The 14,301-nt window shown below is 58.7% G+C and overlaps 1 protein-coding gene across 5 annotated transcripts in view; it reads right to left on the bottom strand.

The window, feature by feature from the left end:
• Positions 1–1,437: 1,437 nt before the first annotated feature.
• Positions 1,438–14,301, bottom strand: part of LIF (LIF interleukin 6 family cytokine) — a 17,176-nt gene continuing 4,312 nt past the window's right edge. The window contains exons 1-4 of one of the 5 annotated variants that reach the window (XM_034638876.1): positions 11,902–12,039; positions 7,269–7,388; positions 5,323–5,501; positions 1,438–4,611 (exon numbers count right to left, since the gene is read on the bottom strand). In XM_034638876.1, the coding sequence (XP_034494767.1) occupies positions 4,201–4,611; positions 5,323–5,501; positions 7,269–7,287 (609 nt within the window). In that variant the 5' untranslated portion in view covers positions 7,288–7,388; positions 11,902–12,039 and the 3' untranslated portion in view covers positions 1,438–4,200. Of the gene's footprint in view, positions 4,612–5,322; positions 5,502–5,933; positions 6,760–7,268; positions 7,389–8,324; positions 8,342–9,679; positions 9,698–11,901; positions 12,040–14,301 lie in introns of those variants that run through there. The other 4 variants (XM_019795670.2, XM_011220188.3, XM_011220187.3 and 1 more) reach the window with 4 other exon arrangements.

Raw genomic sequence — 14,301 nt, 5'->3', positions numbered from 1 at the left:
CACCTTCTAAATGTGCCTCTTCCATCACTCACATCCTCCCGGATGCCCTCACTCATTGTCCCCATTAGCCTGTGAGCTTCCAGAAGGCCTGGATTGTATCCTATTCACCTTTGGAACCCAATGCAGGACTTGACGCTTCTAAACATTCACGAGTGAGCAAGGAGGTGACTCTCAGAAAAACTGTCCAGATCCTCAAATGAACCTCTGCTGGGGGAGCCTCAGACCCAAACCCCAGGGCCCCTGTGTCTCTGGCGATCTGGTTCCAACCTCCCTTATTCCCCCAAGGAAGGGGACCCAGGAGGCTGGAAAGAAGGTTTCAGTGGAAGGGGGCCCCCAGGTGTGAAACAGAAGGACAGGACAGCAGTGTCCACTGCGGGAGGGCTCTGCAGGCCACAGAAAAGCCTTGGTCCTGGCCCAATTGGTCTGGTACAATTCTGGACAGGACCCTTAGATTTCCTGCTCCAGGGTCATTCACGCCTATGCCCTTTTGCTCCCCTTGGACAGTCACGGGGCCACTGAGGACAGAAAATTGGCAGCTGGTATCTTCTAGGTCCCTGGGGTTCCATGTAGTAGAAAGATGGGGAGCTAAGGGATGGCCTTAAACAGTCTGCCAGTGGGACCCTGGGCAGGTGGCTTCATCGCTCTGAGACTCAGTTTCCCTCTCTGTGAAATGGGGATGATGACTCTTAGAAACTCATGGGGCTACAGTGAGAGGTGAGGGGCAGGAGTCTTCCTGGGCTGCACCCCATAATCTGGAACCCCACTCTTCTTGTTCCACCTGTACCCATTCTGCCCACCCCGCCCGCCCATGCCAGCAGCCTTGCCCAGTGGAAGCGCCCCCTCTTCCCACCCACCCCCCTGCCCATTGTCGAGTTGAACTCCCCTCGATTGGATGTCCAAGACAGAGACAGTCCCAGGCCCTCCAGCCCTGTCTCCCCACATCAGTACAGTCTGGAGAGCTTTGCAAAGGCAGATTCTTTATTAATTTCTCTTTTTTCTTAAAAAAAAAGTATTCCTTCAGTATAAAAAAATAAATATTTTAAATATGACATTGAATAAATAAAAATAATCTGTCAGTATGAAACATTCCCACAGGGTACATTCATCAAAGAGGAATTTGTCCCTCAAGGCCAAGTCCTATCCAGTAGAAAGGAAGGAGGGAAACACAGAGGGACAAACGGAGCTAGCAGTGTGGACGGGAGAGACGCCCAGGTACTGGGTTGGAGGCACAAGGGTGGGGGTGATCCGAAAGCAAGGACATCTGTACCATCTGAAGGGAAATTCTCACTTGATTCTGGCCTCCAACCCCACATGCTCTTGTCTGTTCTGGAAAACCAGCAAAAGGTGGGGCTGGGCTGCTTCTGGAAGGGGGGCAGGGGGCGGCCCCAAGGAGGGGGCAAGGAGAGGGGGGAGGAGAGACAAATAAACTGGCGGTGATTTTTTTTTGTTTAAAACGTTTTTAAATAAATAAAAGTTCCCAATATTCCTTTCTCCATAAATTGCAAAATGCCTGTCCTACCCGCTCTTCTGCTGACAGCCTCTCCTTCCTCCTCCTCTTGACCCAGGATGCAGGTGTGGGTCAATACCAGCAGATGAAAAATGAGGAAAGGGACAGCTTCCTGCCCTGCAAAGCTTTTTCCACACAAAGCCTCCATAATTCCAGGAGGCTGTGCAAAGTGGTCTGCTGCATTAGTTCTAGAAAGAGTGCTAAGGATGGGGGCTGAGGAGCAGCGTAGGAGATGGGGGGTGGGGAGGGCAGAAGCAGGGGGAGCGAGGCAGAGGGGCGGTGTTGGGCCCAGGGGAAGAGATTCCCTTGGTCCCTGAGCCTCAGAGGCTGCCCAGGTGGGCTCAGCACAGGAGTCAGCATAGGCGAGGGGCTGGGATGATTGCACACCCAGCTGGCCCCAAGCCTTCTGAGCCATGGTCACCAAAGGAGCAGAGCGCAGGGAGGGGGCAGCAGGCTAAGACCCTGGATGAGGGTGAGTGTGACCCAGATTAAGACAGCCTCAGAAAACCTGTGGCTGTCATGGTCTCCTGTGTCACCGGCCACAAAACAACCTTGCCTTCCCCCCCTCCCCCCACCGCCCCTGCCTGCTCCCTGCCCACCTGCCACCCCGTGTGGTGTGTGCGGGTGAAAGTGCTCAGGGAAGACAGAGAGGTGCAAAGTGAGTGCAAAGTACCATAATCACATTGGCTGAACCACTAGGACCGCCACCGCTCAGGGTTTGAGAAGAAGCCAGAATGTTGCTCTTAGCAGCTGCCCCAGCTCCGCACCCCCTCCCTTGCTCCCAGACTGGAGGGCGTTTCTCCACTAGCCTGGCCCCAGCACAAAGGAAAGGATCGGGTTCCCTGCCTGGGAGCCCAGACATGGGTGGGGGCGTGGGGGGAGGTGGGGCAGGAGGGACCACAGCTTCCTGGTCGTGGGCCCAGGGCCTCCCTATCCTCCTCTCCAGAGCAAGGAGCTCCTCCCTGCACTGCCCCAGCTTCCCAGAGGTCCAGCCAGGCCCTCTGGCCCTTTGTGGGTGTTTGGGCCACCCGAGCAGGAGCTTCCCCACTGTGTGCAAGCATGCTGGGTGCTGGGTCAGGACTGTTCCAGAGCCCCTCCACTGCCGGTCTAGAGACAGACAGCATGGGAACAAGGAAACAGCAGCAGAGCGGGCCACCAGGACTGCCTTACCCAATGCTGCCGGGCACCCTTTCAACCGTGAACGTTGCCCCGCACAGCACAATTCCAAGGGCTGCCAGAAAACAGTGTTGAGCGACCCCCGCTGGAGCCAAGCAAGATGGTGGCCCTGGGACAAGGCCCATGAAGCCAGGATCCCGATACCCCAAATCAGGCCACAGTTGGGATGGGGTATGGATCTGGGTCCCCTGCCCCCCCACCCAGGGTGACCAGTTCTCTCAGATCCTGACCCTTCTCTGAGCTTCACCCGTAAGGCTTATTCCACTTGTAACATCTTTGACTTCTGGACCAGTGCCTGCTAAGGCTTGGCCCTGGCTCCCATATGAGCCATCGTATTATTCTGTTGAGGAGGAAGCAGGGAAAGGGGAACTAACTTTGCCATTTAAAGCACCAATAAGTTAATATAAATAGGGCATCATAATAAATAGACAGTCATGCTGGGTCAGACACGCAGCACTCTTGGCTCTTGGGCTTCTCTGAGACCCTGACCTCAGGTTCTGCTGTCCCCTTGCTCTAGGAACCAGAGATGGCCTCTAGTCCCCATCAAGTACCTTTGTGTGACCTCACAGGGCCTCCATGGGCCCCGGATGTGAGCTGCCACTCTGAACTACCCAGTCTTTCCCATCGCTTCCCATCCTTTATAGACCTCAGCCCAGAAGGAAGACTCTGGGTCCCCTCGGAACCTCTTCACCTGACTTTGCCACCTGCCCACCTCCCCAAACCCCACCTCCAGGTCCAGCCACCAGACCCTGGCCATCCCAGGCTTCAGGAAAGATTTCAGGAAGAAGGAGAGCCTGCCAAGGCTTTCAGGACCTCTCTAACTTCCCAGGCCTGAAGGTGGCCTCTCAGCCTCCCTAGGAGCCTGAATGCCAGTGAACTCATTCTGGAACTTTCTGCTTCACAGTCCAGTCTCTAGGCCTGAGCTCTCCGATCACACTCAAGAGAAGGAACATCTCAAACCAGAACTCCCCTCTCTAACTTCCACTCGCTATTCTTGCAAGGGCCAAGGAGTCCTCCGGATCCCAGCTCCTCTGGCCTGCCTGAGCCCAGTCAAACCTTCCAGAGCCTACATAAGGGTCAGTGAAGGCACCGCTGGTGGTCATTCTGCGGGGCTGAGTGATTCCCCTGACCCCTGCCGTCTGGCCCCATGGTCAGAGTTGCCAAGGATGACCTGTGCAGTTTTCTCACAAAGGCCCTGGCTGAGGGGCCAAGTGGGGACAGAGGTCCAGCCCACAATCCCCTCCCCAGCCCGACACCCTGGTGCCCGGCCGCAGTCTCCCAGAGGAAGGGGTCCTTCTTCTAATTGGCGCTGTAGGCAGGCCCTGCCTACGGGAGTTTTGATTCTGCTCGGCTTTATCACAGCCCACCCTAGAGGGGAGTGGACTGGCCAGGACCCCCTCGGGGTCTGCCAGCAGCCCCCACTTGGGTCCGGCGATGCTCTGGGCCCTGGCCACAGTTTCAGAGCCGCCTGAGCCTAAGATCTCAGGTCACTCACAGCAGGCTTCAAGACCTCCTGTCTAGAAGGCCTGGGCCACCACGGCGATGACCTGCTTATACTTCCCCAGGAGCTGACAGCCCAACTTCTTCTTCTGGAAGACGTCCTTGCCCGAGGTGTCGGGGCCGTAGGCCACGTCCACGTGGGCCACGTGGTACTTGTTACACAGGCGGCAGAGCACGTTGCTGAGGAGGCCCCGCATGATGTCCGCAGTGGCGTTCAGCTTGCTGTGGAGGCTGAGGGCGTTGGGATTGAGGACCTTCTGGTCCCGGGTGATGTTGCCCAGGGAGGCGCCGAGGTACGCGATGAGGCGGTACAACTCCACGAGCCGCGTCCTCTCCGTGCCGTTGGCGTGGAATGGCGGGAAGTCCGTCACGTTGGGGCCGCACAGCTTGTCCAGGTTGTTGGGGAACGGCTCCCCCTGGGCTGTGTACTGCGGAGCAAAGAGGGAGAGGGGAGGTGACATGGGGGTCAGGGTCGAGGGCTCCAGGCCCAGGCTCTTGGGGCTCCGTTTCCCAGCTCTGGCACAGAGACCCAGCTCCTCGACCTCTCGGCATCGCAGGACTGTCCCGAGAGCCCGAAGTCATGAAGGTGTGAACACTGTGGTACAGAATCAAGGCATTAGCGTCACCCTCAGCAGGAGTGTACGGCTACCGAAAGCAAAACACCACGTCTCCCCTCCTGCAGGTGCGCCACACACACTTGCCCTTTCACCTGCCGTCTGCACCTTCCTCCTGGGAGGCTTTGCACCCCAGACGCCCACAGCCCACTTTCTCTCCCAACAGCCTCTCCCCGGCCACCCTACTTCCTCTCGTGTCTCATTGGCCTCCTGCCCCACGTGGTGGAGGAATCCCTAGACCAGCGGCTCCCAGCCTCCCGATTTGACCCCCAGCTCTGCTCCCCCCCCATCTCACCGGGCACCTTGGAAACTTGGCTTCCAGTCTGAGCCTGGCCTGGGGGAGGGGTGGGGGCTTGGAAGCTGCGGGAGTCTGTGCGTGGCTGCACCAAGCCCTTTCCCCATTCTCTCCTGCCAGCTCCAAAATGCTCTCTTCCGAGGCCAGCCCCGCCAGCCTTGGTCTGTGTAACAACCCCCCCCCCATGCCGCTCCCTCCCGCCTTCCTCAGGACCTGGACGGGGGACTTACATAGAGAATAAAGAGAGCATTGGCACTGCCATTGAGCTGCGCCAGTTGGTTCCTGATCTGGTTCATGAGGTTGCTGTGACATGGGTGGCGTGTGGCGCAGGTGGCGTTGACAGGGGTGATAGGAAGGGGGCTCCCCGCCCCGTGTTTCCAGTGCAGAACCAGCAGCAGGGGCACAACTCCTGGGAATAGGCAGGAAGGAGCCATGAGCAGGGGGGTTGCGGGTGGGCAAGGGGGCTGGGGCAGAAGATTCAGCTCATCTCCCCAGGGACGCCAATGTCCCAGCTCCACCTCCAGCTCTGTCCCCCCCGCCCCCGCTGCTTCTACTTTTCATCCTCTCACTGCATCTGTTTCTCTCTGCTTCCCTCTCTCCAGATCTCTATCTCTGCTTCTCTCCACTTTCTTGTTCTTTCTTTCTCTCTCCTGAGAGGAGGAACGGGCTGGGACATGAGCTATTCCCACCAGCTGGGAGCTGGGTCCAGGGTGACACGAACCATCCAGCCCTTTCCCTCAGGAAGGCAAAAGCCCCTGGGGCCTCCTGCCACTCTGGCTGGAAGGCACCGCGCCCCAGGCCCACCGGGTCTCAAGGGACAGAGAGGACCCTATCTTCCCACCTTGCAGGATGGTCCGGATTCCTGTGCATTTCTTCATGCTCACTGGCCCACTGCAGGCCGTAGCTCCCAGATGGGGCTCCCATGGGAACTCAGGGTGAGGGGACCTTCTGCTGACACTCTTCTCCCTCTCAAACCAGTCACTTGATTCTGGCTCCCTAGGCCGTTTGTCTCCAAAAATTCTGCCACCCTCCCCCATCTCTTCTATAGCTCTTCTTCTCCAAATGTGGCCACTCTATTTAGGACCCTCAACTCCACCCGTTTTGCAGTTCTGCCCCCTCTCCAACCCCAAATCACCATTCAGATCTTCCTGTCCCCCCAGCCCTGCACAGCTCCTGCTTCCCTGCCATCCGCCTCTTGTCTACTACTTGCCCCAGGCGCTGGGTTAGGACAAGCAGAATCCTGGGGTCCCGCAGACCCTCAGAGCCTTGCGGAGGGAGAGGAAATGGTGCAACCAGAAAAGAGAAAAGGGAAAAGGTCGCAGGCAGCCAGGTGGGCGGGGGAGGAAGGAAAGTGAAAGGTGACAGGAGAGCTGGGAGCTGTCCGGGCCTGTCCTGGGTCGCCCCTCCCCCAAGGTGCCTGCTTCCCAGCTTTACTCTCTCCGGTTTCCACGGAGGGGCCTCTCCCAGTAGCCCAGCAGCGGGAGCTAGGGGCAGCAGACCAGTGAGGCTGGAGAACCGGTGAGGCTGGGGTGAAGGGGGGCGCTGGAGCGCTGGGATCTCCCCCGATGGGACAGTGCCAGCCTCAAGTTCACTTCTCCTGGGTCCCCTGTTCCTCCCAGCATCCCCAGGCAGCGCTGAGACCCCGGGATGGTTGGGGGGCCCCCACACCGCCGGCTCACCTAGCAAAGACCACAGCTTTCCAGGCACTAGCAGATGGAGGCGGCACCTGCTTCCGTCCCGGCTGGAGTTTGCAAGCTGCTCGGAGGCCGGTGCCCCTCCCTGGGAGCAGCCCGGGACGCGGTTGGAAAAGAGAAAGCGGAAAGACAGAAAGAAAGAAAGAGGGAGGGTGAATCGGGAGAAAGCAGAGCGGGAAGAGCAGACGGGAAAGTGGCAGGAGCGAGGAGGAGGAGCAGGAGGAAGGCTGCGGCAGCCCCCTCCCTTGCCCGCCAACCTGCTGGCCCCCGGACGGGCTGGGCGCGCGGTGCCGGGACCATGTGCCTGCGCTCGCTCCCGGCCGCCACCCAGCGCCTCCGGCGGCCCGGGCCGGCTGCACGGGTGCCCCAAGTGTCCGTGTGTCTGCGGCGAGTGGGTGTCCCGCTCGCGATCGCCGAGTGCCCCAAGTTGCCGCAGCACCCGCAGTGGGGCGCGGAAGCCGGCGCGGGGCGGGTGGATTTACCTGCCGCCAAGACCTTCATTATGGGCTGGACTCCAGAGGGCCTTGGAGGAGACCTTAGATGCCGGCAGTTTTCAGAGGTTCATGCTCAACGGGGAATTTGCCTGATTTATATACTGGAGCCTGTGTTGTAAGACAGAGAAACAGCTATATTTAGCAGGGATCCCCGTCCAGGAAGTTGTTTGAGGTGCATCATAGGAAATTATGAATGGAAGAAAGTGAGAGTGGGGGGGGCAGTGAAGGGGGAGGGTGGAGAAAGCAGACTTTTTCCCTCTTCTAAGAATTTGATTGATAAAATTATAATGAACTCTTCAACAAAACACCCTGTGGTTTTCCTGAGTGGCTTGCCCTAGGAGTTGACTGAAGTTGGGGAGGGCAAGGAGGGTCCCCAGGCTCGAGTCATCGGGGTCCCCGGGGCTGTAGGTGCTCCAGACAGCCCTGACTCACCTGGGTTTGGGGAGGTGGCTTGACACTAGGCAAGCAGATGGAGGCTGGCACCTGTGGCCCCCGATCAAGGGATTTTGGGGACTGTGGGGAGGAGGCAGGCCGGGGCTTGGCTGAGAAGGAGGCTCCAGGAAGAGGGGCTGGGGCCCGGCTTGGACTTTAGACAGTAATAAAGCAGAACTGAATGTGGGCACCTCAGAGGTAGTAGCCTCCTCCAACCTGCCCATTGCCACTGGGCAAAGTGGGGCTTCAAAGGGCACAGGTTGCCCAGAGCCCCACAGGGTCAGGTCTCCTGACCACCATCTGCAAGCCTCCATTGCTGACCACAGGTACTTGTGAGGCTGGGGAGGGGGCTGGGAAGATGCGGAGCAGGGAGTTTGCTGTGACTCGGTTCTTGGGGGACAGCCTGGGGAGGAGCTTCTGAGAAGCTGTTGTGTGTCTGGGGTTTACCTAAACTCTGCAGTCCCACCTCCCCCTTCAGGGAGCATTTCCATTCTGGAGGGACACCTGGAGCAGAGACCTAGGGCGGCTTAGCAGATCAGACCCCAGGTTTCTTCTTCAGGATGCTGAGAGCTGGCTGGGGAGAAGAGAAAGAGCTTGCCCCCCAAAACCTACCTCGGAAGCCCCTTGGAGCACAGCCTCAGAGAATAATGGCGACCCCCCAAAAAGGTGCTTCTAGAGTCTGTAAGGCAGGGTCACAAATAAATTCTCATGTCTGTCATGGCCAGTTAGATTCATAAATGCATGAGGAGAGGCAGGAAGGAATGGTGGGGACCAGGGCAAAATGAGCACAGGACTCCTCCCCCCCAAAAAAATTTTCTAAAAAGTGATGTGAGGCAGTGCTGGCCAGAGAACACGTATCTGACACCACACTGTCCCCCGAGTTGCCAGGGGCACCCTCTGTCCCAGGAGATGTCTCGTTCCCCAGCCCTCCGGCCTGACCCTAACCAGAAAACAAGGCGGAAGAGTTGGTTTTCCAAGGCCAGGGAGACCCACAGCCTTTCTCCGGCCCCTACTCGCTCCCTCACCCATCCTCCATGCATGTTCCCAGCTCCCGCCTCTTGCCACATCCCGGACCTGCCCAGCCACGCGTTCCTCCCTCATCGTGCCAGGACGAGCCCTCGTGCCTGCTGCGGTCCCCCTTCCCCCACACACACTCTGCCCTATCCAGGCTCACTTCCCCCATGCTCTCCCAGCAGGACCTGGGATGTGGGGTGATAAAACTGCCCATCCCAGCTGGCACTTCCCGGCAGGGAGGAGGCCAGTAGAGTCCAGACTGGCTCTCCTTCCTCCTCCCTTCCTCCCCCCTTCCCCCTTGTCTCTTCCTTGGAGGGCCCTGGAAGATCCCACCTGGCACTTGCCCCTCCCATACACCTACTGTGGGGTCGGCATACACCCCCAGGAGGCCTGCGGACCCCAGCCTGGCTCAGACAAGCCCACCACACAGAACATCCCAGCTCACCTCCCTCCGCTCACCAAAAATCCCGCCACTCCTCGCCTCTCCTGCATGAGGGCCTGACATGAACACGGAGCCCAAGAACTTGAACACTGGCTCAGCCTCCTGTCCCACCGCCACATCTTCCAGACCCTGTCACCTGACTTGGCCTGGTGCTTCTGCTGTGGACCCCAAATCCATCTGACCAGAGCCCCACCACGGCCCCCTCTATGGACCCCCTTGTTCCCCCACCTGAGACTCTCACTAGGAGCCCTGATTCTCCTGGAGGCTGCCACCCCGTCCCACCACTCTCCTGCCCCCGTCTCTCCCCCACATCCTTCCGATTGGACTTCCAAGTCCTTGTACTGCCTTCTGGCTCCCCAGATCCCACGCCAGCCCTACAGTCCACCCCCAGTTGCCATGTAATCTCAGCCCCACCCCACAGGAAACAGGAAGTGGGGGCAGAGTCTAGCAGTCACTTAACTCCCTCCCCAACTGGCCCCCTCCCATGCCTCAGTTTCCCCTCTCACGGTACCTGACTTGGTCCGTGCTCCCCAAGAGCTGTGGGCCCCTCGGCACCCTAGGCCCGGCCTCCCTTTCCTGTCCATATCCAGACACCACCTGCACTGTGCCTCTGGGGGGAAGCTCGGGCAGGGTCTTGGAGCCGCCAGGCCGCCAGGCCGTGAGCTGCCTGCAACGTGGCCTTGGTCCCCAGGAATCAGCCGCCCAGACCGCGCTCCAGGCCAGCTTTGGTCTCCCGGAGTTTGTTTTCTTCCCTCCCTCTCTACGCTGTGTGTGTGTGTGTGTGTGTGTGTGTGTGTGTGTGTGTGTGTGTGTGTGTTTTCCTCTCGCTTCCTCACGGAAGGCATCCTCCCTTCTTGGCTGCGTGCTCCCGGGGTCGTGACCCCAGGCCCCACCCTGGAGTGGCAGCCCCAGCTCGGCCCCTTCCAGCTGTGACTTCATCCCCAGCCTGTCCTGCTCCTGCACACGGGGCCTGCTGGGGATGGGACCCGCTTCAGGGGGAGGGGGAGCGGCAGGGTCCAACCGGGGCCCTTTTCCGCCCAGGCAGGGCACTGCCAGGTCAGGGCCCCAGGGTGCCTTCTCCAGGTGGCTGTGCCAACCACTTGCTCATCTCCCCTCTCCAGGAAGTAAGACCATGTGTCGGCCTTCCCAGGGCCCCTTGGGGCTCTTTTGGTCCTACGCACTCTGCACTCTGCTGTATGCAGCCACCCCGTCCTCCTTTGCTGCTGATTCTTGCCTGCCATTCATTCGCCTCTCCTAGAAGATCACAGGTGTTTTATTTTCCAGATGGGGAAACTGAGGCTTGGAGAAGGGAAGCCACTTGCCCAAGGCCGTGAAGAGACACCAGAGCAGAGTCTGGATTCCAGGCCTCTGGCTTGCAGGCCACGGTGATACCAGAAGCACCTCCGGCTCTGAGAGGAGCAGAGGCCGATGGGGGGCACAGAGGCCACTTCTTCCAGGATGTCTCCCCTGCCCACAGCCCAGACCAGCTCGAGTCTGCCTGGTCTTGCCTGCTCTCCTTTCAAGTGGAGACATGTCTTCCCCACTCTTTGAGGGCTTGGATGGGGTCTGATACTCATTTGTATGTACTCTTGACAGCACCTGGCTCAGGGTTACACCAGAGTCAATGTTAAGTATTTTTTAAAAGCATTTCACAATTTCCAAAAGCGGTCTGTGCCAAATGTCTCGTGGAGAGACGGTATGGAGTTTCGTGGTTTGAAGCGTGGACTTTGGCCTCAGTCAGAGCCAGGTTGGAGATTTGGTTTTGCCACTTATGAGCTGGGTGACTTTGGGGAAGTAAGCACTTCCTGGCCTCAGTTTCTCCATCTATAAAATGGGAATAATGGCACCTATGCTGTGGGTTTGCTGTGAGAGGTCGGGGCTCAGCGCAGTCCTGGGCACCCCACGAGCCCTCTGTACATCAGCATTTCTTCTTACCAGGTGAAGACCCTCACCTCACTTGTGATGTAGGGGGTTTTGTTCCCATTTTAGAAACGAGGAAGTTGGGCACACTCTAGGGCTGAGGAGGGAAAGCTGAGAGGAACTACATACCCTCTCCTGATGGATAATGAGGCAGGACACCCTTATAGGCTCCAGCTTCAGGGGCACCCCAGACACATGGAACAGGTTATATGGGAGGATGGTGTGGCAGGACTCAACTCTCCCCATGTCCCATCCTGGCCCCTGGCCCCTGACCCCACCCCCACCCCAGGCCTGAGCTGAGGACAGCCGCTGACCCGGGCTTACCGCCCCCAGGAACTGATTCACCCCCAGGCCCCATCTGAGAAGGAAGGAGACATAGCTCAGCTCCGAGGGGCTTGAATCACCAGCCGCCCCCTGCGGAGCCCCGGGGGGGACGCGGGGGCGGGAGCCAGCCCCCTGCCTGTCTGTCTGTCTCTTTCCTGGGCCTCGGGGGCACTCAGGGGAGAGGGCAGCGTGGCAGTGGCCATCGGCTGGGGGGTGGCAGGGAGGTACCCTCACAGTCAGGCATCCTGTGTGGGCAGCCAGCAGCAGTTACTCACCAGGTAAGCAGCTCTCTGGGCATTGGGGAATTCCCCAAGACCAGTGACCCAGAAACTGAGTGCTCTGGGCAACCCCCACTGCCCAGGCCAGCCCCCTCCTTCCTTCACCATCCCCTCCCCTGTGCCCAGCTAAGATCTCAGTTCTCTGAAACCCCAACCGGCAGCTGCTCTTAGCCTCCAGCTCACACCCAGCCCCTTGCCTCCGTGTTCCCACCTGGGAAATGAGCACAGGGGAGTCAGATGGGCCCCGGGGAGGAAGCTGGGGGTCAGAGGCTGTGGTCCAGGACCAGGGCCGGTGAGGGGCGGCCAGAGTTGACAGGAGCAGTACAGGAATTCCTGGCAGTTGGGTGTCCTGTCCAAAAAGGCAAAAGCACCTCATTATTCAACACTTGAGCAATGAAGGGATAGCGACCCTTGTGGCCCCAGTCTTCACTCTGCAGCACCACGAAACCATCATAGACTTTCCTGTGGCCCATCGCGCCGTTTCACAAAGTCAACTGTGGGCCAGCCAGGGCTAGGCTGGTGGTGGAGCCTGTGGGAGAACCTGGGTTCAAATTCTGCCCACACCACTTACCAGTTGTGTGACCCGGGGCAACCGGCTTCCTCTCTCTGAGACTTGATTTCCCTTCGGGAAGTGGGGAATGTGGTAGTGCTGTCATGAAGATGTTCAGTGGGAAACACAGACAAAGTGCGTAACACCTGACAGTCATCCTAACCAGAGCTCCGAGTGGGCTCAAACCCCTGCTTGAGTCAGGGGCCTGGGTCTGAGAGTTAGGCCAGGGAGGGTTCCTGGGTCCTCTCGGTCCACAGAGCATGGTGTGGGTCCTGGGAGAACAGAAGACCTTTCAGAACCTTAGCAGGGGAATAAGTAATACTTCCCGCCTCGGGGTCCTGGAGAGCCCAGCCGTCTTTGAGGCTCTTGAGGCCCAGGCTCTGGGCATCTAGTCTGCTCTTTCTCACCCTCACCCCATCAAGTCTCTGACAGGGACCAGTTACACCTCTCAGGGCCAAGCACGGGCCAGAAGCCATCCTGGCCTGCCGCCAACTGCCCCCATCATTACCCGGACATTTCCCGACTGGTTCTGCGTCAGGAATCACCCCCCTGGAGGTGAATCAGAGTGACTGCATTTTTTCTTCAATTCTGATAGAAATTGCAAGGGAGCAGCAGCCCACAGAGCCCTGATCACATCACCGGCAGAGTCAGAAGCCTGGCCTCCAAGGCCCATGTCGTTCCATGAAGCCCACTTCTACTCCGGGCTCTGCCCTCAGCGTCTCTGTCTTGAGAATGGGCTGCTCTCCTCTCTCATCATTCATCAGTATCATCTCTGTAAGCACTTTGACCACCTCTAGGCTCTCCCGGAGTCTCCAACTAGCCTGAGACTGGAGCAGGCAGATGGAGAGAGCAATGCTTTCACACTACGGGTTTCGGCGGCCGGCCACTTAGCAGCTCATGGATTCCATTTAGAGGGTTGCCGCCAGCACTTCCAAAAAGGAAATGGAATAGCAAAATCTCCGGGCATCGCCGGAGCGAGGGCGAGCGCTGCTCCACAAACTTTTTTTTTTTTTCCGTTGTCTTTATGTGTCAGCGCGCGTATCATCCCCTGGTTGCAAGGTGCCGTGTGTTTCTAACTGCGGGTCATGGTCAAAAGCGTTTGTAAGCCGCTGGTATCGGTGATGAAAGCCAGGCCCCAAGGGCCTGAGGAATGACTGGTTCAAGGTCACTCAGCGGTTGACAGCATGGGACTCATGACTTCCATGTCATCCGCCATCCCTTCCAGCTCAGGAACTGGCAGGAGGTGTTGCAGGCAAGGCGGGGCGGGGCGGGCGCTCCCGGTGTGGGGTGGAGGCCTGTCATCACCCTGTGTGGCACAAAGGCCCTCCCAGGGCCCAGCCTCCCACTGTCCACTCCCTTCCGCAGCCTCAGACCCCCAGCTCCCTGCCCCACCCTGCCCCACCTGGGTGGGGCGGCATAGTCACGGGCCTTTCCTCACTCCTCCGCGGGAACCCTTCATCCTCACCGAGGTGGTGGCAGGAGGCAGTGGCCACCGTCCCCCCTCCCAGGGTAGCCTGCAAGCCAGAGACGGAGTCTGTGTCTGGGAGCGCCTGCGGGGCATCCCACGGGTCTGTCTGGGTCCGGATGAGCGTTCACACATGCGTGTGCGTGCATAGTGAGGGTCTTCGTGTGTTGGCACGTCTGTGTGGGGCTGTGTCCGACCCTGTGGGTGCGCACACGTGTGTCTGTGCTGGTCTGTTCGCTTGTGGGCGAGAGCCGAAGCATGCCCATCTTCGGGCTGACTTGGTGAGCCCTCTTTGTGATGGTGTGGGTGTGTAAGTGACCGGGTGCGTGAATCCTGTACGAGCATGCGTCTGACTTTGTGTCTGTGGGAGTCGGCATGGCAGGGGTCTCTGGGCACAAGTGGTGAGGCATGGCCCCTGCGCGAAGTGTGTGTGTGTGTGTGTGTGTGTGTGTGTGTGTGTCCCGAGTGTGTCTCCGAAATCCCTGCCCCTCACCCTCCGGCTCCCACCCCTGGGAACCGTGTGGCAGCAGGTCAAAAAAAAAAAAAAAAAAAAAAAAAAAAAAAAAAAAAAAAAAAAAAAAAAAAAAAAAAAAAAA

The sequence above is a fragment of the Ailuropoda melanoleuca genome, chromosome 12, assembly GCF_002007445.2.
Source record: "Ailuropoda melanoleuca isolate Jingjing chromosome 12, ASM200744v2, whole genome shotgun sequence".
NCBI lineage: Eukaryota > Metazoa > Chordata > Mammalia > Carnivora > Ursidae > Ailuropoda > Ailuropoda melanoleuca.
The sequence above is the reverse complement of the archived record's forward strand: the minus strand, read 5'-3'. Positions and strand labels throughout refer to the sequence as shown.